The following is a 26,027-nucleotide window of genomic DNA, read 5'->3' on the forward strand; positions in this document are numbered from 1 at the left end:
GGGGGCTTCACTTCAGCAGGAGGCAGCAGCCACCTTTCCCCTCCCCTTGGCCCTGCCCTGCCCTGGCGCAGCGTTGCAGCAAGGACAGGAGGCATCAGCATATTTACAAATGAACACGTCTCCCTTCTGTATCAAAGTGGTGCCAGGCACTGGGGTGACCAGCGCTGGGCGCACAGTCCACGGGCACGGCCCGCACAGCCCTGCAGCCCTCAGGGCAGCCAGTGCCCGCAGAATGTGGCCGCCGGGCGCTACAGGCCGAAGCGGGCCGGAGTCCGTCGTGGGGTCATGGGCTCCCCCTGCTCCTTGCGCCCAGGGGTATAGATCTTCACCGACCTGCCAGGAGAGGGCACAGCTGGTCAGAGGGGCCAGGCCTGGATCCCGCCAGCCTGTGCCAGCTTGGTACTGCTTGCAGAAGGGCCCAGCCTCAGCAGGACCCACCCAGCACAGTCCACAGCCCCAGGGAACCCCATACCCACCAAGGAAGGCGGGGGGCCACGGCCAAGTCCAACACGGCTGGTGCACAGCCCAGGTCCTACCTCAGACTGCCCAGGGGGTTGCGGCGCTCCTGCTCTTCCCGGCGCGCGCGGAGCTGCTCCTCAGCCAGGGCCATCTCCTCCTCCATGGCAGACGCCTCCTCCTTGGCCCGACGACGGTTCTCCTGCCACAGCCAGACAGTCACGTGGGTGGGGGGTCTAGCTCGGGCTGCTGCAGGCTCCCTGCAGAGCTGCAGCCTCGCAGCAGGACCCCAGGGCCCAGCCCTGCCTGCGCCCCGGCTTTAGTGCACAGAGGAGGCAGCACCCTGGCTGGGGCCAGGCCCTTCCCTCCATGCCCCAGCCCCAACGGTCACACAGACGTACCTGGCGCGATTTGCCAGCGTGTTTGATGCTGTAGAACATGGGCCCCAGCTCCGCCAGCCACTCCCCGTCCACAGCCGTGACACATTGCATGTACTCCTGCAGGCAGAGCCGCCATCAGCTCCCTGGCCCAGGGCCGGCAATCCCCATACACGCTGCTCCACCCTCTGCCCAGCCTCCCCACAGCTCACCTTGGTGGTCATCACCAGCTCATGGTAGACGATGTAGTCGGGTGTGTAGCCCATGCCAAAGAGGGAGCTGGTGGGGTGCAGGTGGCAGGGCATCCCTGTGCGGATGTTCACGTACTCCCCGATGCCCTGCGGAAGGGAAGCCTGGTCAGCGCGGCCGCAGGCAGGTGCCCCCACCTCCTCCAGCCCCCCGGAGCCTTCTCACCTTCAGCTTGGCTGCCTGGTGGAAGTAGGCGGCGCAGATGCACTTGCGCACAATGTCCCAGTCGGTGCCACAGGAGGCCAGGCTCATGCGCTGCTGCACCATGATGTCCTTCAGCTGGGCCCGTACCTCCCGCACCTGCCATAGCACATGCCAGTCAAGGTCTGCCCTGCCCCCTCTGGCCCCCAGACTCCCCGCCTCGAGCTCCCCACCTTGCGCATGGCCTTGGCGTGGATGAAGTGCTGGTTGCACCACAGCGTGGAGTAGCCGTTGTTCTTCCACTGCAGGTAGACGTTCAGGTAGGTCAGGTGGTCGCTCTCCGGGACGGCAAACTTCTCCCGCACCTGGTCGCTCTCCTCCTCCCGGCCCTGGGGGTGCAGAGCAGAGCGTGGGGTCAGCCATGCCACCAGTGGCGGAAGCAGGAGTCCCCTGAGGGGGGTGGGCAGCAGGTACCTTGGGCCGGTAGAAGATGGCGGGCACAGAGAGCATGGAGACAATGAGCAGGATCTCGGAGCTGCAACCCATGTCGCAGGAGACTATGAGCATCTTGGAGAGTGCTGGGTCCAGCGGGAACTCCACCATGAGGCGCCCTGTGGGGGTCAGGCCGCCTGCAAGAACAACACAGGCTGGTACATAAAACATCAGAGGCACCACTCTCCGGGTCAGACCCCAGGTCTGTCTTGCCCAGTCTCCCACGTCACACAGCAGCAGGGAGCGGATGCTGATGGGAAGAGTGATCTGATCTGACCAGGGGCTTCTCCTCTCCCACTTCCAGCCTCCAGCACTGAAGATCTAGCATGTTCCGACTCAGAGGCCATGCCCCTCACTCCCTGCTCAAGAGCTACCAATTATGCCCGTCAGGAATTTGTCCAATCCCTTTTCTGAATCTGGCTAGACTGTCCGTTTCCACCACATCTGGTGGCAACAAGGCCCACACTGTAGTGACACCGGGTGGAAAAAGAATGTCTGTTGGTTAGGCTTTGTGAGCTCGCACTGAGAGAGAGAGTAAAATAATAAAGCCTCGCTGACTTTCTCTTCATCATCTAGTATTTTGTAAATGCTTCTCATGCCCCTCCTCAAACATCTCGTGTGAACTGCGCAGACCTGGCCTCCTCCTCGGTCTCTCCTCACATGGAAGCCCCTCCACACCACTCATCCTCGCTGCCCTTCTCTAATTCTGTCTCCTTTCTAGATGCAGGGACCAGGACTGGGCACTGTATTCAAGGTGTGGTCACACCGTGGATTTACAAATAGATATCACGATACTTTGTTTTGCTAACAATTCCCTTTTTAACAATCCCTAATGCTTTGCTGGCCGCCGTCACGCCTGCTGAGCACTGACTGATGCTTTTAGTAAAGTGTTCACAGCGACTCCCACAGCTCTTCCCTGCACTGTAACTGCTAGTGTAGAGCCCACCACAGTGCAGGGACAGGCTGGGCTATTTGTGCCCTGGAGTGTCACTTTACTCTTATCTGCACTGAATTTCATCTGCCACTTAACTGCCCACAGGCTCATTCCTACGGTCCACCTTGCTCTTCTGGCTTGCAATCATTGTATCATCCACAAATGTGGCCACCTCACTACTCACCCTATTGCTGGGGGAGCCCCACCAGTGGCACCTGTCCCTTCCCCTGCCCCCCAAATGCAGCGTACCGGTGTTGTCCAGGGCGCCCAGGATCCAGAGCTGGTACATGGAGTTGAGCATGTTGTCCTCAGGCGGCGGGTCCATGAAGTGGAACTGCAGCAGGTCCTGCACGCCCAGCGATGTAAGCAGCAGCACCACGTTGGCCAGGTTGGTGCGCTGGATCTCAGGCACCGTGGTGGGCAACAGCTCGTTCTTGTAGGCGCTCTGTGTGTAGAGCCTAGGAGCAAAGGCTGTGAGTGCCACTCCCTCCGCCTGCCCTCCCATGGCAGCAGCTGCTCTGCCGCAGGGCGCTGCAGCAGGGCCCGGCTCCAGGGGCTGTGGTCAAGCACTGCCAGGGGCCTCGCCCAGCACTGGGGCTGCGAGTGCCATCAGGCCCTGCAGGCATAGGCACATGCCCCCCACACACCGCAGGTGAGAGCCCTGTCTTGGTGGCTGACTTCCCCTTCCCGTCCCCAGCAAAAGAACTCAGAAGATGGAGAGCCACTGGAGCCAACCCTGCAGAGGCAGGAGGTGTGTCTGCTTAGTGCCCGGGGGCAAACGTGACCAGCTCTGGTCTGGCTCCTACCTGAAGCACTGACCTGGGCCCGTCCGGCCAGCACGGCCCGCCCGCTGATTGGCATTGGCCTGGCTGATGGGGTAGATCTGCAGGGCATCCATCCCGATGCGGGGGTTGAATACCTGATGGGGAGGTGAGCAACAGAATGAGCCCGACTGCAGGGGAGGGGAGAGGAGGAGCTGCTCTATGACCCACACAAGTCCCACAACCTCCCTCACCAGACCCTCTCCTCACCTTCAGCTTGCAGTAACCAGAGTCGATGACGAACATGATGCCGTCCACTGTCAGCGAGGTCTCAGCAATGTTGGTAGCCACGATGCACTTGCGAACCCCATCGGGAGCCTGTAAATACCCCGGGCACCAGCCTCAGCTTCTGGGCCCAAGACGGTGGGAACAAAAGGGTCCCCCCAACCTGGAGTCGGGGGTCTAGGGTAATGCTGGCATCCTGGGTGAAGGGGTACCTCAGAAAGGGGTCAGCACTAGTACCAGCAGGGAGAGGGCAGGGTGACAATGTCTGTGCCTGAGGGGAGCAGCCCCTGGCTCATATCCACCCCAGTCAGACCTCCCCCTCCCCCTCCCTGCACCAGCACAGGGCTGGTGGCCCCGCCTGCTCCCCAGGCAGCACCTTCTGGAAGATCTTGGCCTGCAGGTCAGAGGGCAGCTGGGAGTAAATGGGCAGCACAGCGAGAGCTGGTGCTTTCTCCAGCTCCTCCAGGTGCTCCACAATCTGCTCAGAGGTCACCTAGGCACAAAGAAGGGGGTGACCAAGCATGCCAGTGGGGGGAGGGGAAGAAGGGAGCCGCATCAGGCAGTCCGTGGAGGGAGAAGGGGGCAGCAGCATAAGACACTCGCCCCAGCTCACCTCGATGTCCTCCTGCCCGGGCATGAAGACCAGGATGTCCCCAGGGGCCCCGGACAGATGCACCTGCAGGGCCTGCTTCACTGCAGCCTCCACATAGTCCTCCTGCGGGGTCTGCAAGGCAGGGAGCAGCTGATAGCGGAGCCCAGCCAACTGCACCCCTCCCTCCCCACAGGGCCAGGCACAACCCACCTCACTCTGGTCCCAGCCCCACAGAATCCTAGAGCAGTGAGGCTGGAAGGGATCCCTAGAGCTCATATCTAGTCCAACCCCTGCCTGAGGCAGGATCAGCCCTGCCCAAACCAACCCAGACACATCTATCTAACAACTACACTTTACGTAAGACAACCGTGAACCTTGACACAACAGCACACACAGCTCTCTAATCTGCCATAGGAAAAACAGGAACCGTGGCAGCCAACAACCTGCTTCTATAAAAAACTGTTAATATGAATTGCTAATAAATTGCACTCAAGAGATCCTGCAACTTCAAGCCATTGGTCCATGGCTCTGCTCTCTGCAACAAGGCAGAAAAGGTACTTTTCCTCTTCTTAACGGCAGCCCTTCAAGTATCTGAAACCTGCTATTGTGTCCCTTAAACACCCTTTCTATAACTGAACATGCCCAGCTCCTTCAACCTCTATTCTTATGACTTGCTTTCCAAACCCTTTATCATCCCTTGTCGCCTTCAGCTGACCTCTCTATGTCCTTTTAAAAACATGGAGCCCAAAGCAGCACAGTATCCAGATGAGACTGGACCAGCGCCCTGCAGAAAGGCACCTTCACTTTCCGCACCTTACACCGCTTCTATTGCTGCAACCCAAAACCACATTTGTGTGCACATGACCCCAGCCATAAGGACTCCACCCAGAGCACCTTGCTGAAGAGGATGTCAACAGGGAAGGTGCGGCCTGGAATGTGGAAGATGGGAACATTCCCGAAGAATGAGGCAAACTTGTCAGCGTCCATGGTAGCTGAGGTGACAATGAGCTTCAGGTCAGAGCGCCGGGCCACCACCTGGAGGTAGAGAGCACAGGGGCAGCAAGAAGCACGCAGCCCTGGAGAGCTCTGAGGCCACGCATGACCTTTGCTGCACAGGACAGGACTTGCTGCCCTGCCCTGCATGTTGTAGCTTCCCTGCCCAGCATATGCAGGCTGCTGCTGCCCAGCACAAGACCAGAGCAGCCAGCAAACACTTCTGCAGGCTGCTGAGTTACATGGCCAGCCTCAGAAGCTCCCACGTGGCACAGAAGCCCTGCTTCACCTCTGCTCCCACTTTGTTGTGCCTCTCACCCAGCTGAAGTCCCCCATGCTGGAAACCAGGCTGCAGCCTGCACACTGCCCATGGTGGGCCCCACCCTGCCCTGCCCTGCAGCACGGACCTCCCTCAGCAGCCCAAAGAGCACATCGGTGCTGAGCGAGCGCTCGTGTGCTTCATCCATGATGATGGCACTGTAGTGGTCCAGGTCAGCCTCACGTAGCGACTCGCGCAGTAGGATCCCATCAGTCATGTACTTGATGACTGTGCTCTCTGATGTGCAGTCCTCAAAGCGGATGGCATAGCCCACCTGGGAGGGCAGAGGTCAGTGCTGCCGGGGCCGGGTCAAGGGCCAGGGCTTAGGCAGCTGCTCCCACCCCAGCCCAGCCCGGCCTGACTCACCTCCTCCCCGAGGCGCCCCCCCATCTCCTCGCTGACACGTTTGGCAACGGACATGGCTGCCACTCTGCGAGGCTGGGTGCAGCCAATCATGCCATAGTCGGTGTAGCCATCCTCATGCAGGTACTGTGTCAGCTGTGTGGTTTTCCCGCTGCCCGTCTCCCCCACCACAATCACGATGCTGTTGTCCCTGAAGGGGCGAAAGATCTCCATGCTGCATTCCTGGGCAGCGGCACTGCAGCCAAAGAGGCCACTTGCAGCTTGGAAGGAGGCAGTGACGACCCAGCCCAGCCCCACAGCCCAGGAAGGTGACTCTGCCCACCAGGCTCCCATCAGGGGTGGCGACCACATTGGCTGCCATCAACTGCACAGGGGGTGGATGGGGTTCTCCCCTACATGCTACATGGCCAGGCAGGACACCCAATAGCCTGGGCCTAGCAGCTCCTGGCAGTACCTGATAACGGTGAGCAGCTCCTGCTGCACAGCAAAGATGGGCAAGTACTGCCGCTGCTCCAGGATTGACTTCTTCTTGGCAAACTCGCTGCTGGCCTCGCTCTTTTCTTTCACGTGCTCAGCAAACTTCTGCTCTGTCCTGGGACATGAACTCATGCCTGAGCACGGGACCACTGCCTGACCTTGTACCCCCAGCCACGAGACCTGGACAGCCCCTACCTGTAATCCACTCTGCCATCTTCTGCCACAGCCTGGTCCTGCTCCTCCTCCTTCTTGATGCCCATGATATCTCCCAGCTTGGTGCCCGCCAGCTCCCAGTGCTTGTGCTGAGCCTGGAGGACAGAAAGCAGGAGTCACCGCAGGCTGGCCAGCTGGAGCAGACCCCACACGCACCCCCTCTGGCACCACACACCAAGTGAGCATTTGTGCATCCAGAGAATGCCCCCAGCCTGACCCTCTGCACCCCCAGCCTGAGACCCCAGCCTGTCCCCTCCTGCACTGTGCTCTGGGTGCTGGCTGGCAAAAGCAGGCAGACAAAGGTCTCAACAGAGAGCCCTCAGTGGAGCAGCTATCATGCCCAGGCCCCACCCTGGCTGCTGCAGCGGGTAACCCCTCTCGCTCTTGTAGCCATGTCCTCACTCCAGCTGGAGCACAGGGCCAGCTGTGGCCTCCAGCTGCAGGATAAGGCAGGGTCAGTGACTGTGATGCAGCTGTCAGAGCTCCCTGCTCCTCGTACAGCATGAGTGCAAACTGGCAGCACGCTTGAGCCTGTCTTGTTCCCCGTGGGAGCAAACTGCAGCAAATGCAGATGTGGCAACTGCCTCCTTGCCCATAGGTTGGACATTACTGTCTGCGCCTGGATTGGCTCAACTCCACCTTCTGTCCCCAAACTGCGGCTCATGTCCTCAATGAACACTTGCATAGCTGGGGCATGCGCAGAGAGGTCCCTCCACCCCCCGGGATGCAACAGCTTTGTGCTGCAAAGGAGAGAGCTGGGCAACAGCAAGCTGAGCCCCTGCCAGGCATGGTGCACAAGGGTGGCCTCTCTTCGTCTGAAGATACACAGCCCAGGGTCAGCTGTCCTGTCCTGAAGGAGCCACTCGCTTGCCTCTCTGGCCAACTCCCTGCTCCAGCCACCCCCAGACCTGTGAACCACCCTGACACCCCTCCCCCCTGGTCACTTCCAAGAACTTCCAGGCTTGTGGGGACTCTCTCTGCCTCACTCAGCTGATGCCCTCGGCTGCCCTGCCAGTCCCCAGACTGCCTGGTTACTTACTTGGGACTCATCTACCCGTTTCCCCTTTCCCTCTTGTCCCATGCCTCAACTGGAAGCTTAGGGGAAACACCCACTTTGTTCCGTCTGTCCTGTGCCCAGCACAGCAGGGTCCAGCCCCTGGCCTATGCCCCCAGCATTAGGGGCCTGTGGGTGAACAGGTGAAGGCAGCTAAGCTTTGCCCCATACCTTCTTGCGCTCTTTCTGCTCCCTGTGCTTGCGCACCAGCTGGCTGCCTTTGCGGGCGATGATTGCCAAGTCTGACGTGGCATCCTTGACCGGGATGACTGGCTCCGGCTGTGGGAACAGGATTGGAGAGATGCCGGTGAGCCCCAGCCACAAATCTTTGCCAGCCCCTGCAGAGCGCCCTGGTGGCAGCATGCCAGCGCTGGCCAAGTCCCACCTGCTTGGTAAAGACGATCCTGCCATCCAGAAATGGGGGCACCAGGTTGTGCACCAGCAGGTGCACCTTGGCTGCGTTGTCTTCCTCAAAGTCCTCATCCACCTCAAGCCGATGGACCACACCGCTCGTCAGCATGCGGTTGGTTTCCCAGCGCTCGTTATCCTGTGAAGCCACATGCAGCAGCATCAGCTCCCTGCCTAGCATCTCAAACAAGGGCCCTGCCTAACCAGCTTCCTTCACAGGTGCTGGGGAACAGGGGAGACGCAGCACGGCCCAGCTGTGTTGTAACACGGCCCACAGCCATCACTCTGACTAGCCCAGGACTGCTCCGTGGCCTAACAGGCAACGGAACCAGCAACGTGGCAGGCTGTGGGGCAGCCAGACTGCCTAGGCTTAGGAGGCTATGCAGCCAAGGGGCGACAGCTTTCCTGATGGGAAGGGGAGAAAATGTGGGCAGGAGCAGGCAGGGTCGTTCTGGGAAAACATCAGCAAAAGCTCCATGGGAAAACAATCAGAGGCTTGAAACCATGTCTGACTCCAGCTGAGCTGTGCTGCAAAGCACAGGGTAGAGCTTTGAATGCATCTGCGCAGATCCACCGGCCAACGCGGAAGAGAAGCGACAGCTTCCCTGGGCTCTAGGGAGACCGCACTGGAAGGCGACACTCAGGTCTGGGTCGCTCATTAGCAGGAAAATCTTGGTCCAGGGAGGAATCCAGAAAACGGCCCTAGAAAGGGCTGGGGAGCTGGAGAACCAACCGCCAAGGAACCAGAACTGCCAGGTCTGCCTAGCCGAGGCATCCACGACACCTGCAGATCCTCTTACGATCCAGCCCCAACCCAGCACAGAGCTGCAACCCCTGTGCATATACACACGCATGCACACACTGGCTGAACAGGTGGTGAGGCCGGCTCCCCAGGAGTCAGCCTGGCCCGGCCCAGGACCGACTCCTACCTCATTGATCTGCCTCCGCTGTGCAGAGATGCGCTTCTGCTTCTGCTTGGTAAGGTGCTGCTCCCGCTTCCGCACATACTCTTCCGATGAGTAGGCCAGGGGATTGTGGAACTCGTCGTAGCCCTCGTCCATCATGTACCAGTCCCGGTCGGCTTGCTGTGCACACGTGGCAGCCAGGGGGAGAGGGGCAGGCAGAAGGGAAAAGCCGGAGGACTCAGGAGGCTGCGCATCCTGCCCACGCGCAGGCACCTGGAGGCTGGGGACTTCCAACCCGGGAGCGTGCAGCCGGGCGCCTGGAGAGGGCTGTCCCACGTCTGCACCGAGCCACCACACGGAAACACGGCAGAGGTGCTGTGCCCAGGCTGGCCACGCGGGGGAGCCAACGGCTCGCGCAGGACCCAGGACAGGACCCAGGCGGCTACCTGTGCGGGCCGACCCCCGCCATCCCCAGGCAGCCCGTGCAGGCCGCCAGCCCCTCCTGTTCCCTGGGACGGCCCCTCCCCCAGGGCCCCATGCTGCAAGCACCCCCACGCCATGAGCACACTGCCTGAGCTCTGCACCAAGCCACACTTGCTCGCCCCACCCATCCCTGCCCCATCCCAGTGTACTAAAGGGCCCACACCTCAGCCTTTCCTCCAAAAGCCACAGCCGATGCCGCACCGACCCCCTCTCCTCATGCAGGCACCTGCTACTGCAATACCAGCCCTGGTGCCTCACGCACCCATGCTGGCCCTAGCTGTGCCCAGCAGGCTTCAAGGGGACACCTCCCCCGACAGCCCTGGTGCCACCCCGCTGGGACAAAGCTCCAGGCTCAGGGCCTCAGACCCAGAGACATGCAGCACCCCTCCCTCCCAGGCTCTTACCCGCTGATCATCCTCCCACTGCTGTCGCTCCTCCTCCGTCTCGAAGGCAATCCCTTCCTCCCCGTCCTCGCGCCTCCCTGAGGGAGAACAAGCTGATCAGCACGGAGCCCTCGCAAGTGCCAGACCTTTGCTGAGAGCCCAAGCAGCCAACTTCTTGGCTGTGCCTCCCGTGAGAGGAGTCAGGCCCCCAGAGCCCCATCTCCCTACCCCTCACCTTTCCCCCGAGACAGCCGCGGCGTGGAGCCCAGGTGCTTGCGGTCGTCTGCCCACTCATTGTACTTGTACGAAGGAGTAGGAAGCGGTGTCCTGTCTGGGTACTTGCTCCTCACAGACCTGGGACAGCACCAGCACGGAGGAGCGTTGCTGGTTAGCAGCCCAAGCACTCTCCTCCTCCTCCTGCAAGGCAGGCACCTGCCGCCCCTCAGCACCTCCACGGGGCATTCCCCGAAGCTGCCCCCTCCCCACCGTCTCCGCCTGCCCCAACCTCTGCCCCCACCCAGGCTTCGCTCCAGCACCTTTCCCGATCCCTCCTGTCCGTGTCCCGCGAGGAGGGCGTGCGGTGGCCACGGTCCCGGCAGGAAGGTGCAGGTGAAGGCGACTCCCAGTGCGAGCGGCGCGAGGTGCTGTAGCCGCTGTCATCTTCCTCCCAGCTCGAGCAGGACGGCGTGGCGGCATCTGGGAGGGGAGCGGATCTCTGACGCCGGACGCAGCCCCTGCCACCCGGGCTCGGGGACTCCCGCAGGCAGCGCAGGCCGGGCCTGGCGTTGCTTACGCAGGGCCCCGGCGCGCTTGAAGCACGGACCTCGTGTGGGGGGAGGGGCAGCAGCCCCGCGTGGGGCCCCCCAAGACGGGGCGGGGCGGGCGGCGTGCTCCCCCAAGGGCTGCAGCTCCCCCGCGGGGATGGATCGCGCCTCCAAGCGGGCCCAGGCCACCGCCCCAGCGCCCCACCCCCGTCCCCGTCGCCCGCGCTACCTTTGGGCCGATGCCGGGGGCTCTCCGGCTCGCTCCTCCTGCTGCCGCTCCTCTCGGACCAGCCGTCCCGCTCCGAGCGGCTGCTGCCGTGGTGGCTCCTGTCGCGCTCCTCTGCAAGGAAAGCGCCGTCAAGCGCCGCGCGGGAGCCGCCCCCCCCCCCCCCGCCGCGCCGAGCACTCACCGCGCTCCCGCTGCCGGTCGTGGTCGTGGTCCCGGTCGCGGCCGCGCTCGCGCCGGCGCTCCCTGTCGTCCTTGGAGGAGGCGAAGACGCCCTGCTCGCGCCGCTCCCGCTCGCGCTGCCGGCTGCGCTCCCAGAACTCCTCGCTCACCCCGCCCGGGTGCGACGGCGTCTCCGCGGGCGCGCAGCGGTAGTGCCTGCGGGCGGCACCGTCAGCGCGGCCCCCGCGTCTCCTAGCAACCCCCCCGCGTCTCCTAGCAACACCCGCCCCCCCCGCACCTGTCCCTGCGGCCGCCCCGGCCGGGCCCAGCGCTGCCCGCGTCCGCGTCCGCCGCCTCCTCCTCCGGCTCCGGCCCCGGCCCGTCCCCGGCGCCCCGCGGCCGCTTCGCCTGCTCGGCCGGCCCCGGCCCGGGCCCGGGCCCCGCGCGCTCCCGCCGCCGCCGGGCCGCCAGCACGTCGAGGCCCAGCAGGGAGGCGCGCGGCGCGCGGAAGACGTGAGGCTCGCCCGGGCCGGCCGCGCCGTGCTTGCGCAGCACCAGCCCGCCCTCCTCGGCACCGCTGCCCTCCAGCCGGTGCAGCGACGGCTCCGGCTCCGGCTCCCGCTCTGGCTCTAGCCCTGGCTCCCGCTCCCGCTCTGGCTCCGGCTCCTCCACCTCCGCCTCCGCCTCCGCCATCGCCTCAGCGCCCGGCGCCGCCATGCCCGCCCCACAGTGCAGCGCGGCAGCGGCGCTCTGCCCACCCCGCACCATAGAGATGCAGCCACTCTGTCCGCCGGCACCACAGAGCGCGGGGCGGGGCTAGAGAGGACTGCGGCCCAGTCAGCCAAGGCCATAGAGACGCGGCCTGGATCCGCAACACCATCGAGTCCGAGGGAGGGTACAGAGGCCCGCACTGGAGTCCGCCAGCACCATAGAGACGGAACAGGCCGCCCGGCCCGACACTACAGAGGCCGCGGGGCGACTAGGGAGGACCCTAGCGCGGTCCGCCCCCTGGGGGGGGGGTACCTGGCAGTGCGCATGCGCAGGCAGCAGCACCCCTTCGCTCCCAGTCGGCAGGGGGCGTCGCGTGGGGCCGCGGCGTTCCGGGGACGGGACTATGTGGGGGGTACCTGGGGGCGGGGCCGGGGCCGGGGGCAGTCTAGGGGCGGGGCGGGGCGGGGCCGGTGGCTGGAGGAAGCCACCGGGCCCCTGACCCTCGACCCGCCCGATCCTGGGGAAGAGCCCGGGCCTCGGTGCACCGGTACCCGCCCGCCCCCGCAGCACCGGGGCGCTTGATCCCCCCCCACGCAGCACCGGAGCGCTTGATTCCCCCCCCCCCCCACGCAGCACCGGAGCACTTGATTTCCCCCCCCCCCCCCCCCGCAGCACCAGGGCGCTTCATTTCCCCTCCCCCCCGCAGCACCGGGGCACTTGATCACCCCCCCCCCCCCCGCAGCACCGGGGCACTTGATTTCCCCCCCCCTCCCCCCGCAGCACCAGGGCGCTTCATTTCCCCTCCCCCCCCGCAGCACCGGGGCACTTGATCACCCCCCCCCCCCCCCGCAGCACCGGGGCACTTGATTTCCCCCCCCCTCCCCCCGCAGCACCAGGGCGCTTCATTTCCCCTCCCCCCCCGCAGCACCGGGGCACTTGATTTCCCCCCCCCTCCCCCCGCAGCACCAGGGCGCTTCATTTCCCCTCCCCCCCCCGCAGCACCGGGGTACTTGATTTCCCCCCCCCTCCCCCCGCAGCACTGGGGCTCTTGATTTCCTCCCCCCCCACAGCACTGGGGCACTTGATTCCCCCCCCCACAGCACCGGGGCACTTGATCCCCCCCCCCCCCCCCCCCGTCCAGCCACCCCGCACAGAGACCACGCAGGGCTGGCAGAGCACAAGGTTTATTGGTCGATGTGGGGGTGGGGGGGTTAGGATTCGTCCATGGTCTGGCGGATCCAGGCCAGGGCGTGCTGCACGCTGGCGTAGACGCTGTACTTGGCGGCGGAGCAGGTGCGGTCGTAGGTGAGGATGCCGGCCGCATACCACGTGTCGTCGTCGGGGTCGTGCACGGCGAAGGCGCCGCCGGCGTCCCCGTGGCAGGTGTCCTCACGCAGCTTGCTCATGCCCACGCAGAAGCTGTCGGGGCCCAGGTCGGGCGCCACGCCGATGGGGCCACCGTCCGCGTAGTACTTGGCGCAGAGGCTGGTGTCAGCCACGGGCACCATGATGTAGCGCAGCCACTCGGCGAAGGCCAGGGTGGCGCCCCTGCCCCAGCCTGCCACGTAGCCCACGCGCCCCACCTCCAGAAAGTCCTTTTGCGGCAGGCAGATGGGCAGCACCTCAGGCCCCAGCGGCGCTGGGTGCTGCAGCTTGAGCAGTGCCAGGTCGGTGCCGGTGCCGGGGGCAGCGTGGCAGTTGGAGGTGGCGTTGCAGTTGGAGGTGGCGTTGCAGTGGGAGGTGGCGTTGCAGTCGGTGGAGTTGAAGTTGGGGTGCAGCACCACACGCTCCACGGCGCCCGCGGGCAGTTGTCCCCTGTTGCCCAGGAAGAGCTTCAGGGTGGGGGCGATGTCCTCAGGGCTGGCGCATGCGTTTTGCCCCAGGTAGACGTTCCTGGCTGTGGTCAGCACCCACTGGTCACTGATGAGCGTGGCCCCTGCCGTGAGGTTGTGTGGCGACACCAGCCGGCCCTGCCACGGGAACAGGCCCTTGCCGGACATACGGCCACCGATGATGCGCTGCAACGGCTGCGGCGAGTTCTTGGGTTTCCCGCACGCTGCGGGGCAAGCACCGGCGTCAGCTGCAGCTGGCACATGGCCCCCACGGCCCCCCAGGCACCCTCCTTCCTGCACTGCCAGGTCCCAGCAGGGGACACTGGGGACAGGCAGCAGCCCCTCCGGGAGTGGATCCGCTCCACTGCACCCCACAGTGACAGCAGCAGCGAGGCGGGCCCACAGATGCTGGGCAGCCCCTGCCCCGACCCCCCGGGCTCACCTGGCAGCGCTGGCCGGTGGGGCAGACAAGTCCTCCTACCCAGCCCAGCCCCTTCCCGCCAAGGCCCCTGCCCCTACCTTGTGTGTCTGGGCCCTCGCTGGCGGTGGCAAGCACCCCCCACACCAAAGTGGCGATCAGCAGCATCGGGGCTCTGTGAGAAGAGCTGTGTGAGCAGAGCTGCCGGGCCCTTGGTGTCGGGCTGAGAATCCTCCCGTCCCCTGGGTCCCGTGAGCTTGGGGCTTGCTCAGCCCACTGTAACCTGCTGAGGCACAGTGCTGCAGGCTTCCCCACAGCAGTGCCACGGCTGGGGCGCAGTTGTTCCAGGAAGTCGCTTACTGCCTAAAGCACATGTCCTAGCCTCCCCCAGTGCCTACCACACCCTCCCGCGGCCCCAGCAGCTGAAGACCCTATCCCCTGGGCCCCAGAGCAGCTGCAGCACTCACCCCATAGCTGTGGCTTGCTGTTCTTCTGGCTGCTGCGGCTGCCTGTGCAGGGGGGCTCCCTCCACGCTGCCTTTATCCCCCAATGCAGCCTTGCCCGGGCAGTGACCTTCCCAGCAGTGAGCCACAAACAAACATGTGGCCAGCTGCCCAGGTGCTTGCAGCACCCTGGCACTGCCCGGAATTGATGCATGGGGCAAAGGGGACCCGGGGGGGTGGGATGGTTGGGAAACCTGGGTTCAGATCTCTCCTCTGCACCGAGCTGGGAGCATGACCAGGCCAGGCCCCTTGCCACCACGCCTGGCTGCACAGCAGGTCCAGGAAGGGTGCAGTAGCTCAGCCCTGTGCCCAGCTGGCAGGGCCCGGAGGTGAGCCCACCCTCAACACCTCCAGAGTGGTCTCCTCATGGTAGAACCACAGGGTCAGTGAGGGCCCTGGGAGAGGATGTCTGCTTGCTAAGGACAGGGGCACCCACAGCCCAGCCTGCCCCACTGCCAGCCCAGGGTCCCAGGCCGGGGGCAAGGGGGCTGCAATAGGCATGTCCTTGTTCCCCTGCACCCGGCTCAGCTGGCCCCAGTCTGGCGTTTGCTCAGATCGGGACGTGCTGTGCTCATTTTGGGAACTGGCAAAAGAGTGATTTTTGGCCGCACAGGGGAATGGGGGGAGGTGCTCTTCCCTTTGTCTGCTCTGGGAACTATAGCGCAAGGATGTTCCCATCCCTTCCCCTACTGGGTGCCAAACGGTCTGGGGCAGCTGGTGCTGTTTTGCCGCAGCTGCAGGGCTCACCTGGCACAGGGGCTGCCAGGAAGCCTTGGCGCAGTGCTCTGTGCCAGGGCCCATCCCTCCGCCTCTGCCCTGTGGCACCATCCCTGCAGCCCAATAGGGCTGGGGGCTTGGTGCAGCACCCCTGGCCTTGTGTGGCGGGGGTCTTGTGGCTCCAGTGATCACCCGGCGGCAAAAAGGACAGTGGATCCAGGGCTTGCAGCAAGGAAGGGATGTGGAAACAAGCTCCAGGAGCCCTGGGCCAGTGCAGATGGAGTCCAGGCCAGCTGGGATAGGCTGAAAGAGGCAGCAACCACAGCTCAAACCAGGCTAGAGGTGGTTATGCCTGGGGGCTGGGGAACTGGGCAAGGTAGCGCAGGGAAAGGGCAGCTCCTTTGCCCACAGCAAGCTCCTGGTCAAGGCCACGACAGAGCCTACAGCCGGGTGGGAGCCTGCTGGGGCTGGGGCGTCTCACACCCCAAGGGCAGCACGACAGCAGCTGTGCGGAGCTGAGCATGGGCTGCATCCCAGCCCCCTTCACCCAACTGCCCTGTGCTGACCGCAGGTGGAGCAGACCTGGCCTGTCCGTGTTCAGCTGAGGCCCACCAGGCCGACGCAGCCTGCAACAGGCAGAGCTCCCACCAGGCCCCTGCGCTACGAGCAGCCGTTCGCACACGGAACCAGCGCCTGGGGAAGTGCTGACCCGCAGCCCGTCGGCACCGGATAGAGGGCACAGGCCTGCCCACCCCCCTCGCAGCAGAAGCAGGAAAGTAGGAGAGCCCCTCAGATGCCATGCCAGGGCCCCCGTCCTTCCTGCTCAGGGATCTCCTTGCCAGGCCCATGCGGGCCCCCCTCCTCCCCATTGCTGAGCCACGAGCACAGGGCCCAGGGAAGGCATGGAGCAGCAGCAAAGGAAGGATGAGGCCCATGGAGTGAGCAAGCACCAAGTTTAATGGCAGGAGGCAGAGACCCTATGCAGCCCCCGAGCTGGGGAGATACCACCAGCCCCACACAGGGCCAGGCCCAAGAGACCCCAGCCCAGGGAAAGACAGCTGAGCACTGAGGACAATACCAGAGGTAGCAGCTCAGGGCAGGGCCTGGCAGCAGAGGGGGCCATAGCAGCCCAGGGGATTCCTCCTGCCACAAAAGGGCCAGAGGCTGGGCACTGCCACCCTTTCCCATGGCCACCGGCACAAGGCTCCACCCCAGCCCCAGGGGCAGTGCGAGCATGGGTGACACTCAGAGCAGTTGCTGGGCCAAGCAGTGCTGCCCCAAGACCCCCACTCCACCATGCCTCCTGGAGGCAACACGGGCACTGGGCCTGAGTTCCTGCTGCACCCTGCACCCGCCTGGGGGCCTTGGGCTGGAGTCCAAGTCACTTCACGCTCAAGGCAGTGCTGACAGCTGGTCTTCAGGCCCCACAGCTCCTCTGAGCGAGGGCAGGCAGAGCCAGCCCCTGGCCCCATGATCCTCAGGGCCGGTGATCTGCCCCAACAGCCTCCGTGACGCTGGCAAAGCCCTGCTTCCTGCAGCGAGATGAAAGCACCATGATCCCCAGGCCCAAGCTCAGAGCCAGCTGCCAGCCTCATGCCTGCCCTGACCCTGAACTCACCGCTGTTCACCCAGCACCCCAGCTGCGAGGACCAGACCCAGACGGGGCCAGGGCACCCGCAGCAGCACTGCTAGGGAGAGGCCTCCCAACCCCGTGCCTCTTGGGCATGGCCTGGGCAGCTCATCCCAGCCTCCAGCTGCCCCTGACCACAGACTGAGGCCAAGGCCAAGGCCAAGGCCCAGGCAGTTCTCCTGGGGGGCTGAGGCAGGCAACAGGGCCCTAGCCCCCATCACTGCAAGCATGGTCCTGTGGGGTGGCCCTGGGCGGCAAGGCCCTGCACTCACCTCAGCAGTGCAGCCAGCTCCCGCTTCACAGTGCCCACCACAGGGGGCCCACGGTAGGTGAGCGCCGTGTACAGCTGCACCAGCGATGCCCCGGCTCGGATCTTGTCCAGCGCATCCTGCCCACTGCTCACACCACCCACACCGACGATGGGCACGCGGCCTGCAAGCAGGGAAGGGGGTCAGCGCCAGGCAGAGGCAGGAGTCAGCACCCAGGCCCTGCACCACCCAGTACCTTGGGTAAGGCAGTACATCTCGCGCACGGTCTCCGTGGAGAGGTCCCGCAAGGGCTGCCCACTCAGCCCCCCGGCCTCTGCTCGTGCTGCACCACGCAGGCTGCTGGGGCGGCTCACGGTGGTGTTGGTGACAATCAGCCCATCGACCCCCAGCTGGGAGAGAGACAGGGCATAAAGGGGTCTCCCCACAGCCCCTTGCCCATGGCTCGAGCCCCTGCCCTGTGTAGGGGCAGGCAGAGCTGCCTGGCTGGGGGCTACCAGATCCAGGCATGGTTAGCACCACGGGGCATGACCTCTGCCTCTGGCTGGGGGCCGTGTCTGGGACCTGACAGAACAAGGATTAAACCCAGACCAGCCCAACACGGCCGTTGGACCTGCCAAGGGGGCTCTGCAGCACCACTGTCTGTGGCCCAAGCTGGGCCCCAGATCCCCATGCTCCCCCTCGGTGCTGCCTCACTTCGCTCACGACACTGGCGATGTCCCGCTTGTCCTGCGCACTGAGGTCGGGCGCAATCTTCACCAACACGGCCGGCTTCGGCACGCAGGGCAGTGCATCCCGCTCTTCCAGCACCTGCAGAAGCTGGGCCATGAGCACCAGGTAGTGCTGCCCTGGGCCAGGCCAAGCTCACCCCCATTTGGCACCCAGCCACTGCCCGGGGAGAATAGGGCATGTCTGAGCAGGGAGAAGACGGCTTGGCAGAGCCAGAGGTGCAAGCTGCCCACCAGCAGCACAGCACGGACAGCCCGGAGCAGGGTGCAGAGCGGTACAAGACCAACTGCACTCTCCAAGCGCTGGACCCCATGTTCAGGCACATCCCAGTCCCTGCCCCACATCCATTTGGAGATGGTGGCACCCATTTTGCCCCCTTGGAAAAGGGCCTGACTTCACAAACCCATCACAGGTGGCCAGTGCACACGAGGCCCCAGGAGCTGGGCAGTCACTCACCTTGGCCAAGAGGCAGCGCAGCTCTGCTTTGCCCTGCAGGTCCCGCAGCCCCGGGGTGTTGGGGCTGGACACATTCACCACCAGGTAGTCAGCCAGCGGGCCCAGCACCCGCACCCCAGCCACGTAGTCGGCCACGGCATCCACCGAGCTCTTGTTCTTGCCCAGGTTGATCCCGAGGGGCCGCCCCGCTGCAGCACACGGGCACTGGTCAGCCACCAGCCACAGGGTCCCTACCCCAGGCCAGGAGACGCAGCCCCCCACCCCCAAGACAGGCGAGGTCCAATGCAGAGGCATGAACACTGCCAGCTGCTGGGGTCCAGAGCCAGCACCAGGCTCACAGAGCAAGGCCAGACCAGCACTGGGCCAATGGCAGGGAGCCCCCCCGGCCTCAGCCACTGCCGCGCGGCCCCGGAGCTGCCCAGACCCGAGCAGCAGCCCCCAAGGCAGCTGCAGAGCAGCCTGCTGTGGCCACAGGGGAAGGACCCCCAAGCTACAGGTGCTGGCTCAGGGCTGCAGCCTTGCATGTCTCCCAAGCAGCGCAACCCTGCTGCCCCTGTTACCCAGGCAAGCCCCCCAGCCCGCAGCACCCCGACCTGCGGTCAGCTGCAGCTGCGCATCCTGCCGGGCTCGAAGGCGGCGCTCCACGGCAGCGTGCCCGTGACTGTTGAACCCGTACCTGCGACAGGCGAGGAGGGGAGCCTCAGCTGGGGCAGGCCTGGGCCTCCAGCACCCGGCCTGCATGCGCTGCTCAGCACCGTGGAGATGGGCACAGGACAGCACCGCCAGAAGCCCCGGTGCCCACCCCACCAGGCCACGAAGCCCAACCACCCCGGCCCCGTGCCCACCTGTTAATGACGGCCTGGTCCTCGGGCAAGCGGAAGACGCGGGGCCGGGGGTTGCCGTCCTGGGGCTGGGGCGTGACGCTGCCGACCTCCACGAAGCCGAAGCCCAGGCGATAGAGCCCGTCCACTGCCTCCCCGTGCTTGTCAAAGCCGGCGGCCAGCCCCACCGGGTTCTGGAACCGCCGGCCCAGCACCTGCACCGCCTGGGGGAGCGCGGCCGTGAGCGCCGCGGGGGGCGGCCCCCACCCGCCCGCAGGCCCCGACGCACAGGCCCCCGTGCCACGGTGGGGAGTGGGAAGCGGGGAGGGACTCGCTCGGACACCCCCAAGTAGGGAGCAGCCCATGTACACACGTGACTGCACGCACACACACACACGTGCACAGACACAAGTACGCAAACACATGTACGTGTGTACACGTGCACAGGCGGACGCGCAGACGCGCGGACACGTGCAGACGCGCGACGGCACCCACCAGGCAGTCGGGGTCTGGCGCGGGGTCGCGCGGGTGCAGCCCCAGGCGCAGCAGCCGCAGCGCCAGCCCGTGCGCCGCCTCCGGCCCCGCCGCCCGCTGCAGCACCGGCATCAGCCGCTCCGCGTAGAACCGCTCGTCGCCCGCGGCCGCCAGCGCCGCCGCGCCCAGCAGCGCCCCGCCGCCCAGCGCCGCCGCCGCCCACCGCAGCCGCTGCAAACACCGCACCGCAGCCTCAGCCTCAGCCTCGGGCCCGCAACCCCGGCCCGAGAACAGGGGCAGACACCCACCCGCAGCGCCATCGCCGCGCCGCGCCGCGCCGCGCCCACGTGCCCGCCCCGCCCCGCACTTCCGCGAGGCCCAGCCCGCCGATTGGTGGCGGCTCGGTCCGAACAGCCAATCGCCGCGCGCTCTGTCGAGGGGCGGGGCCTTGCGCTGCGGGTGTCTCCGCCCTGCTGCCTCAACGCGGGAGTCCCCTCCCGCGGGCCCCCGGCTCGTGCTGTAACCACTGCACGCTGCAGCCCCCCCAGGGGGGCACAGCCCAGGCATCCGGCGGGGGTCTCCTGGCCACCCTTGCCCCTACCCGACTCGCCGCCCTGGCACGTGGCGCTCTCCGGAGCTGTGGGGGCGGGAGCCCACCCGGGCAGCCCAGGCCGGCACCGTACCCGGCAGCACCGGGCGGGCGGCCCCGCGTGCGCTGCCTGGTGTCTGCGTGGCTGGGCTCTGCTCGGTCCCGAACCGCGCCTGCCCCTCGGCCCGGCCGCAGCCCGGCGGTTGTGCACACCTGCCCAGCCCAGCCCAGCCGGCCGCTGGGGAGCCAGGCCGTGCACACGCCCAAGGGCCAGGCCAGCGCGCGGCCGGATCCCGTCCCTGGGGTGCCCTGGCCACGCGCCCCCGGCGGGGAGCAGGGGCAGGCTCAAGCGGGGGCTGTGTCCCGGGCCCAGCCCAGTGCAAGGCCCTGCCCCATGCTGGCCGGGCCCAACTCAGGGCTGGGCTGCACAAGCCAGGCGCTGGCAGGACCATCCCTGCACACCATGCCCGGCCACAGCGCTCAGGGCTGGCTGCAGCTCCAGGGAACCTGGGGGGAGGCAGGGTCAGGCCTGCCTGGCTCACCCTCTGGGGCCGGGGCAGGCACGGGACCCAGGGCCGGGGCTGCCTGATGCGCAGGGATGAGCTGCGGCTGCACGTCCCTGGTGGCAGGGGCGTGCGTGTGGCAGGGCCCTGCCCAGCAGGTGTGCGGTCCCGTGCCAGCCGCCAGCTTGCATTTGGTGCAGGGGGGGCAGCGAGAGCAACCAGGCCCCTCTGTAAACACTGCCCATGCAGGCCTCCCCGGGCTGCAGCTGCCTCCAGTGCCGGTGGCTTTGTTCGCAGCAGATCAGATCATCCAGCACCTGCTGCCGTAGACAAAGGCCCTGCTGGGCATAAAAGGAGGGCCGGCAGGAGCAGGCCACGGGAAATGGGGCTGTGCACGGGGATGCAGATGCAGCTCCGGCTCCAGCTCAGCCTCTGGCTGGGGGCGAGCGTTGCCTGCGCCGGCACCACCCTGAGCCGCCCCCAGCCACGGCAGTGCCTGGGTAACAACTGCTATGAGTTTGTCAGGCTGCAGCTCAGCTTCTGGGAAGCACAGGGCTGGTGCCAGGCTGGCGGCGGGCGCCTCGCACACCCCTCGCACCTGGCTGCGTGGCCCCCTGTGCACAGCCGCCATGGGAAGGGGGAGAGGTGGTGGATCAGCCTGACGGAGCCAGGCAAGGGGCTCCGGGGCAGGAGCCAGAGCTCTGGGCCTGCTTCATGCCTCCGCCTGCCACCTCGCTCCGGCCCTGGCCCGGGCCACAGCAGCACAACACGCGGCATCTCCTCCACTGAGCTCCGGGCCAGAGGGGCAGCCATGGCCATGCTGCCCCCACTCCCACCCACCAGCTGCAGCTACCTCATCTGGGCCTCAGGCACCGTCCGCGCTGGGAGGGGCACGTGTGCGCAGGAGCTGCGTTTCATCTGCCACTTCGGTGAGTGCCGGTCTAGGCTGCGGCTGCCCCTGCGCAGGGCTGTGGCTGCAGGACCACAATGCTCAGGGCCACTAGGGAGCAGGGCTCCATGGCGCACAGGCTGCTCCAGGCCCTGGGCACATGGGGCATAGCGCCCCATGCAACAGGGAAGGGGGCTCAGGTTCCTGCCCCTGCTGCATGGGGCCAAGCCCTGCTTTTCATCTGGGCCAGACAGAGGAGCTGACACCACCACCCCAGCCCGGGGCTGTAGGACTCAGCACTTACGAGCTCTTCCCTGCGGAGCTCTGGCAGAGCTGGGTGCAGCATCGGGGCCCTGTGGGACACGCTGATCCCCGCATTGTGCTCTCCCCAGACAGGGGCCTGAGTGATGTGCGCCAAGCCAGGATGAACCACAGCAGAGCCCCCTCAGGTAAGGACCCACCTGCTCGGGCTGCAGGAGCCCAGCCTGGGCCAGTGGGTGTCCTGCTTCATGCCAGCTGGCCTGGCCTGGCTGTGGCTGATCGTGGCTGCGGTGCTAAGACAGCAGCCCTGGGGCAGCCAGGCTATTGCAGTGCCAGCGCAGGGGCTGGGCTGAGCTTGCTGCCTTCCCGGGTTGAGTCTGGCCCCCAGCCTCCCAGAGGGATGGGGCAGCAGCCACCTGGAGGGCGGGGAGTGAGTGGGAGCAGAGTGTCGGCTCCTGCTGCCCAGCTGCTTCCCCCCACAGGGCACCGCCCATGGCGCAGGGACACGGATGCAGTTAGGGCAGATGATGACAAGCCTGATGAGGGTGACCGCCGTGATGATAACAAGGACGATGGCCGTGACAAGGAGGGTGACAATGACGTGCCCCAGTGGCCCACCCTCCACCACCCCACACCTCCCACCTCCCCCCTCACCCCCCCACCCATGACACACTTCACCACGCAGCCCACCCCCAAAGTGCCCACCTCCTTGTGGCCAGGGCAGGCCGTGCCATCAGCCACGCCAGGGTTGTCTGCCCCCCCACCCAGCTCCGTCCTGGGCCCGTTCACGCTCAGTCCTCGGGCTCTGCTCCAGAACCTCTCTGCAGAGCTGGCAGTGCAGGTAGGGGCCAGCGGCCTGCGTGCTCTCCCTGGCCAGGGTCTCCAGAGTTGGGGTGGCGGGGCCCTCTCCAGCCCTGCTGCCCCCAGCCCCAAGCACCGACTGACCAGCCACGTACTTGGGCTCTGCAGGCCGTGGAGGATGCGGTGATGGGCTTTGGCCAGGCCATCCGTGGCATCCACCGCTTCCCAGAGCTGCAGCAAGCCTGCCACATCCTCCAGTGCCTGACAGAGGCACCACCGCTGCTGTCCCCAGCGGCACAGGTACAGCTGGGGCTGGGGCGGGGTGCCTGCTCCAGGTCCCTGGCTGCCCGAGCTCCCCACCCACCCAGCTCCACGTCCCCAGAGAGAGGCCAGCGCGTCACTCCTGTACCTGAGCTCACAGCTGCTGCAGACCCCTGACCCCAGCAACAGCAGCCACCCAGGCGCCAGCACTGCCACCGCCGCCACGGCACTCTTCCAGGCTTTCAGCAACATCCTGATGGCACTGGACTCCACCACAGGCCCTCCTGGCTCAGCCTTGGAGCAGGTAGGCCCCAGGGGCTGGGATAGGGGGCATCAGACTGGGAGAACACCCTCCTGCCCAGCCTCTGGCAATGCCTGGCCCCACTGCCCCTGCTGGGGCTCTCCCTCATGCCTCCTGACCATGGGAAGACCGGCCTGATGCTGCCTGTGGGAGCACCAGTGACCACTTTTCTTGGTGCCACGTGCTGCAGGCCCTGGAGGACACCCTGGCTGCACTGCCCCTTGTGCAGACGATGCTGTGGTACAACCACAACACAGGGACCCCTGTGACTGTGAGCACGCCTACTGTGGCAACACAGCTAAGCAGGTACCGGCGGTGCTGGCGTGGGGCATGGACCTCTGGTAAGGGGTGAGGTCCAGTGCCATGCATGGACCCAGTCCCTCCCCTCCAGCTGTGGCATCACTTGCCTGCCTCTAAGTTCACACCGCCTGGCCCAGCCACGCCTGCTGGACGTGACCTTCCCAACTGCCTCAGTGCTGGCCACGTTCCTGCCTGCGCACCCTGACGTGCAGCTCCAGGTGGGCTGACGCACGGTGCCCCAGGGCTATTGCTCTCCCCAGACCTAGCCCCAGTGCTGGGGCATGCATGGAGCTCAGTGTGCGCTGCAAGCCCCAGAGCTCTGAGCCAAGGTGGCTGGGCCCAGAGCCCAGCCCAAGCCCAGCTGCAGGCTCAGTGCTGCCAGCTGCCCCTGGAGCAGGCAGCTCAGGGAGTCTCTGCCTGCAGCTCACGGTCCTGGCTCTCAACCCCTTCAAACACCTGGACAGGACAGAGATCAGCAGCGTGGGCGGTGTCTCCCTTACCTCGGCCCATGGTGCCCTGGACGTGCACGGCCTGCGCGAGGAGATTGAGGTGTGGCCCAGTGGGCACAGCCTGGAGGGGTCCATCCCCATCTCTGAGCCCCCAGTGCCAGCCGGGGAGCAGGCCATGGGGGAGCAGGCTGCCAGCCTTCCCCAGCCCTGGCCTCCACTTGCCCCTGCAGGTCGGGCTGTGGCGGGATGAGGCCGTGGCGCCAGTCCCCACATGCCTCAACCTCAGTGCCCAGCACTTCCACATGGAGCTGAACCTCACGTCGGCAAAGGACGCCCTGCTCGTGCATGTGCAGCCCGATGCCCCCCTGCCTGTTGACCTCTACCTGGGCTTTGGCCACCCGCCCAACCGCACCCACTTCCTGTTCAGCACCACGCTGCCCCGGGGCCGCAGCCCACCCCACGGTAGGCCCTGTCCTGCCCTGGCTCTGCGGCTTGGCCTGGGCCTCGGGCAGCCTCGTGAGATGGCCCCTCTCCCTGTGCCCAGGAGACACCTACACCTGGGCGCTGCCCCCAGAGAGGCTGTGGCCTGGCCCCGGGCGCTACCACCTCATGGCTGTCGTGGCATGGAGCCCAGAGCAGGGGCCCGTGGGTGTCTCGGTCACCACCGCCACCACACGCTGCTACTTTTGGGACCAGAGCCAGCGGGCCTGGGCCACAGGTGGCTGCCAGGTGAGTGGAGCTGGAGCTGGAGCTGGTGCTGCTGCCAGCCAGGCCATGGGGCACAGCAGGAGGCACTGACAGCCCATCTTGCAGGTGGGGCCCAGCAGCAACATGAGCAGCACCCGCTGCCTGTGCAACCACCTCAGCTTCTTTGGCAGCTCCTTCCTGGTTGTGCCCCGCACCGTGCGCCTGCAGGACGCCGGGCAGCTGCTCGCCCGCATGCCCAGCAATCCCGTGGGGGCGGCACTGCTGGGCAGCCTGCTGCTGGCCTTCGGCCTGGCTGGCCTCTGGGCCTGGAGGAGCGACCGCGCGGATGCCCGACAGGTGGGCAGGCCGGGCCGGGCCGCGAGACGGGAGCTGCCGTCGGGCCCCGCGGCCGTGCGGGGCTGCGGGCACCATGCGGGGCCTCACGCTGCTCCCGCGGCCGCAGGCGGAGTTCGTCCTTGTCCCCGACAGCGACCCCGGCGCCACGGCGCGCTACGCGGTGCAGGTGCACACGGGGCTCCGCCGCGGCGCCGGCGCCACCGCGCAGGTAGGTAGGAGCCCGCCCGCCCCGCGCCCCCGCCCCCGCCCCCGCCCGCAGCGCGGCTCCGGCTGACGGGCGCGGGGCGCAGGTGGCGCTGACGCTGTACGGGGCCGAGGCCCGCAGCGGCCCGCACCTCCTGCGCGGGCCCGGGCAGCGCGTGCTGCAGCGCGGCGGCGCCGACGTCTTCGTGCTGGGAGCGCGGCGGCGCCTGGGCGAGCTGCACAGCCTGCGGCTTTGGCTGCGGGGCGCCGGGGCCTGGTGAGCGCCGCGGTAGGGGAGAGGGGTGCGGGCGGGCCGGGCCGGGCCGGGCCGGGCTGGGCCCCACGAGCCCCGCTTGCCCGCTTGGCTCCCGCAGGTACGTGAGCCGCGTGGCCGTGGGCGAGGCGGGCGCGGGGCGCGCGTGGCTCTTCCCGGGCGGCGCGTGGCTGTGCGCGGGGCGGCCCGACCGTGTCCTCGCCGCCGCCGCCCCCGGCGCCCGCACAGCTCGCCGCCGCCTGCTGCGGGCCGGGCTGGGCGCGGCGCTGGCCCGCGAGCACCCGTGGCTGTGGGCGCTGGCGCGGCCGCCGCCCGGGCCCTGGCGCTTCCCGCGCGGCCGGCGCCTGCTGGGCCTGTGCGCGCTGCTCCTGGGCGGCCTGGTGCTCAACCTGCTCTTCTGGCGCGGCCCCGCACCCGCACCCGCCCGCGCCCCGCTCCGCGCCGCGCCCGAGCTGGCGGCCGCCGCCCTCACGGCGCTGGCGCTGCTGCCGCTCGGGCTCGTCGTGTCCGTCCTGGCCCGGCCGCCGCCGCCGCCGCCGCCGTCCCGCGCCCGTCCCGGGCCGCCCCCCGCCCCGCGC

General features: G+C 66.7%; 4 protein-coding genes across 7 annotated transcripts; 1 reads left to right on the forward strand and 3 right to left on the reverse strand.

Moving 5' to 3' along the window:
• Positions 1–102: 102 nt before the first annotated feature.
• DHX38 (DEAH-box helicase 38) lies at positions 103–12,017 on the reverse strand. Of its 2 annotated transcripts, none has more exons than XM_059714015.1 (26): positions 11,803–12,017; positions 11,060–11,253; positions 10,879–10,989; positions 10,422–10,581; positions 10,121–10,239; positions 9,907–9,983; positions 9,044–9,199; positions 8,092–8,253; positions 7,878–7,985; positions 6,635–6,747; positions 6,417–6,554; positions 5,966–6,152; positions 5,688–5,873; positions 5,182–5,322; positions 4,309–4,419; positions 4,072–4,188; positions 3,681–3,788; positions 3,456–3,568; positions 2,899–3,107; positions 1,698–1,852; positions 1,457–1,612; positions 1,248–1,382; positions 1,046–1,171; positions 858–953; positions 537–658; positions 103–333 (listed from the first exon to the last, which is right to left on the reverse strand). In XM_059714015.1, the coding sequence occupies exons 1-26, from the start codon at positions 11,886–11,888 to the stop codon at positions 249–251; spliced, it is 3,471 nt and encodes a 1,156-aa protein (XP_059569998.1). In that variant the 5' UTR covers positions 11,889–12,017; the 3' UTR covers positions 103–248. The 2 variants fall into 2 exon arrangements, with proteins under 2 accessions (XP_059569998.1, XP_059569997.1); XM_059714014.1 differs by lacking the exon at positions 11,803–12,017 and adding an exon at positions 11,336–11,774.
• An 899-nt stretch (positions 12,018–12,916) lies between these two features.
• On the reverse strand, positions 12,917–16,061 carry LOC106737681 (haptoglobin). 2 transcript variants are annotated; one of them, XM_014600226.2, is made up of 3 exons: positions 14,466–14,543; positions 14,100–14,173; positions 12,917–13,804 (listed from the first exon to the last, which is right to left on the reverse strand). In XM_014600226.2, exons 1-3 carry the CDS (start codon positions 14,468–14,470, stop codon positions 12,960–12,962), a joined length of 924 nt encoding a protein of 307 aa, XP_014455712.1. In that variant the 5' UTR covers positions 14,471–14,543; the 3' UTR covers positions 12,917–12,959. The 2 variants fall into 2 exon arrangements, with proteins under 2 accessions (XP_014455712.1, XP_014455711.1); XM_014600225.3 differs by lacking the exon at positions 14,100–14,173 and having other exon boundaries at positions 14,466–16,061.
• Positions 16,062–16,154: 93 nt separating this feature from the next.
• Positions 16,155–19,930, reverse strand: DHODH (dihydroorotate dehydrogenase (quinone); the record flags this gene model as incomplete). The annotated part of the gene is made up of 8 exons (XM_059713923.1): positions 16,155–16,750; positions 17,121–17,280; positions 17,353–17,506; positions 17,811–17,924; positions 18,300–18,487; positions 18,893–18,975; positions 19,145–19,344; positions 19,616–19,930. Coding segments are annotated over 8 exons (1,269 nt in total), but the record flags the coding sequence as incomplete, so codon positions are not given.
• Positions 19,903–26,027, forward strand: PKD1L3 (polycystin 1 like 3, transient receptor potential channel interacting). Of its 2 annotated transcripts, none has more exons than XM_059714016.1 (10): positions 19,903–21,615; positions 21,968–22,024; positions 22,319–22,937; positions 23,020–23,202; positions 23,390–23,505; positions 23,591–23,717; positions 23,923–24,048; positions 24,179–24,410; positions 24,493–24,677; positions 24,762–25,271. In XM_059714016.1, exons 3-10 carry the CDS (start codon positions 22,824–22,826, stop codon positions 25,206–25,208), a joined length of 1,530 nt encoding a protein of 509 aa, XP_059569999.1. In that variant the 5' UTR covers positions 19,903–21,615; positions 21,968–22,024; positions 22,319–22,823; the 3' UTR covers positions 25,209–25,271. The 2 variants fall into 2 exon arrangements, with proteins under 2 accessions (XP_059569999.1, XP_059570000.1); XM_059714017.1 differs by lacking the exon at positions 19,903–21,615 and having other exon boundaries at positions 21,627–22,024; positions 24,762–24,992; positions 25,099–26,027.

This window comes from Alligator mississippiensis, chromosome 10, assembly GCF_030867095.1.
Source record: "Alligator mississippiensis isolate rAllMis1 chromosome 10, rAllMis1, whole genome shotgun sequence".
Taxonomy (NCBI): Eukaryota; Metazoa; Chordata; order Crocodylia; family Alligatoridae; genus Alligator; species Alligator mississippiensis.

Excerpts from the sequence above, each read along its gene's own strand:
- DHX38 (XM_059714014.1), bottom strand. The coding sequence starts at position 11,754 with ATGGCGGCGCCGGGCGCTGAGGCGATGGCGGAGGCGGAGGCGGAGGTG. Across the intron at positions 10,240-10,421 it reads GACAGGAGGGATCGGGAAAG|GTCTGTGAGGAGCAAGTACC; the intron begins GTGCTGGAGCGA and ends GTGCTGTCCCAG. Across the intron at positions 3,789-4,071 it reads AGGCCAAGATCTTCCAGAAG|GCTCCCGATGGGGTTCGCAA; the intron begins GTGCTGCCTGGG and ends GGGTATTTACAG.
- LOC106737681 (XM_014600225.3), bottom strand. The coding sequence starts at position 14,655 with ATGCATCAATTCCGGGCAGTGCCAGGGTGCTGCAAGCACCTGGGCAGC. Across the intron at positions 13,805-14,465 it reads CAGCAAGCCACAGCTATGGG|CGTGCGGGAAACCCAAGAAC; the intron begins GTGAGTGCTGCA and ends CTTGCCCCGCAG.
- PKD1L3 (XM_059714016.1), top strand. The coding sequence starts at position 22,824 with ATGGGCTTTGGCCAGGCCATCCGTGGCATCCACCGCTTCCCAGAGCTG. Across the intron at positions 23,203-23,389 it reads CTGGCTCAGCCTTGGAGCAG|GCCCTGGAGGACACCCTGGC; the intron begins GTAGGCCCCAGG and ends CACGTGCTGCAG. Across the intron at positions 23,506-23,590 it reads GTGGCAACACAGCTAAGCAG|CTGTGGCATCACTTGCCTGC; the intron begins GTACCGGCGGTG and ends CCTCCCCTCCAG.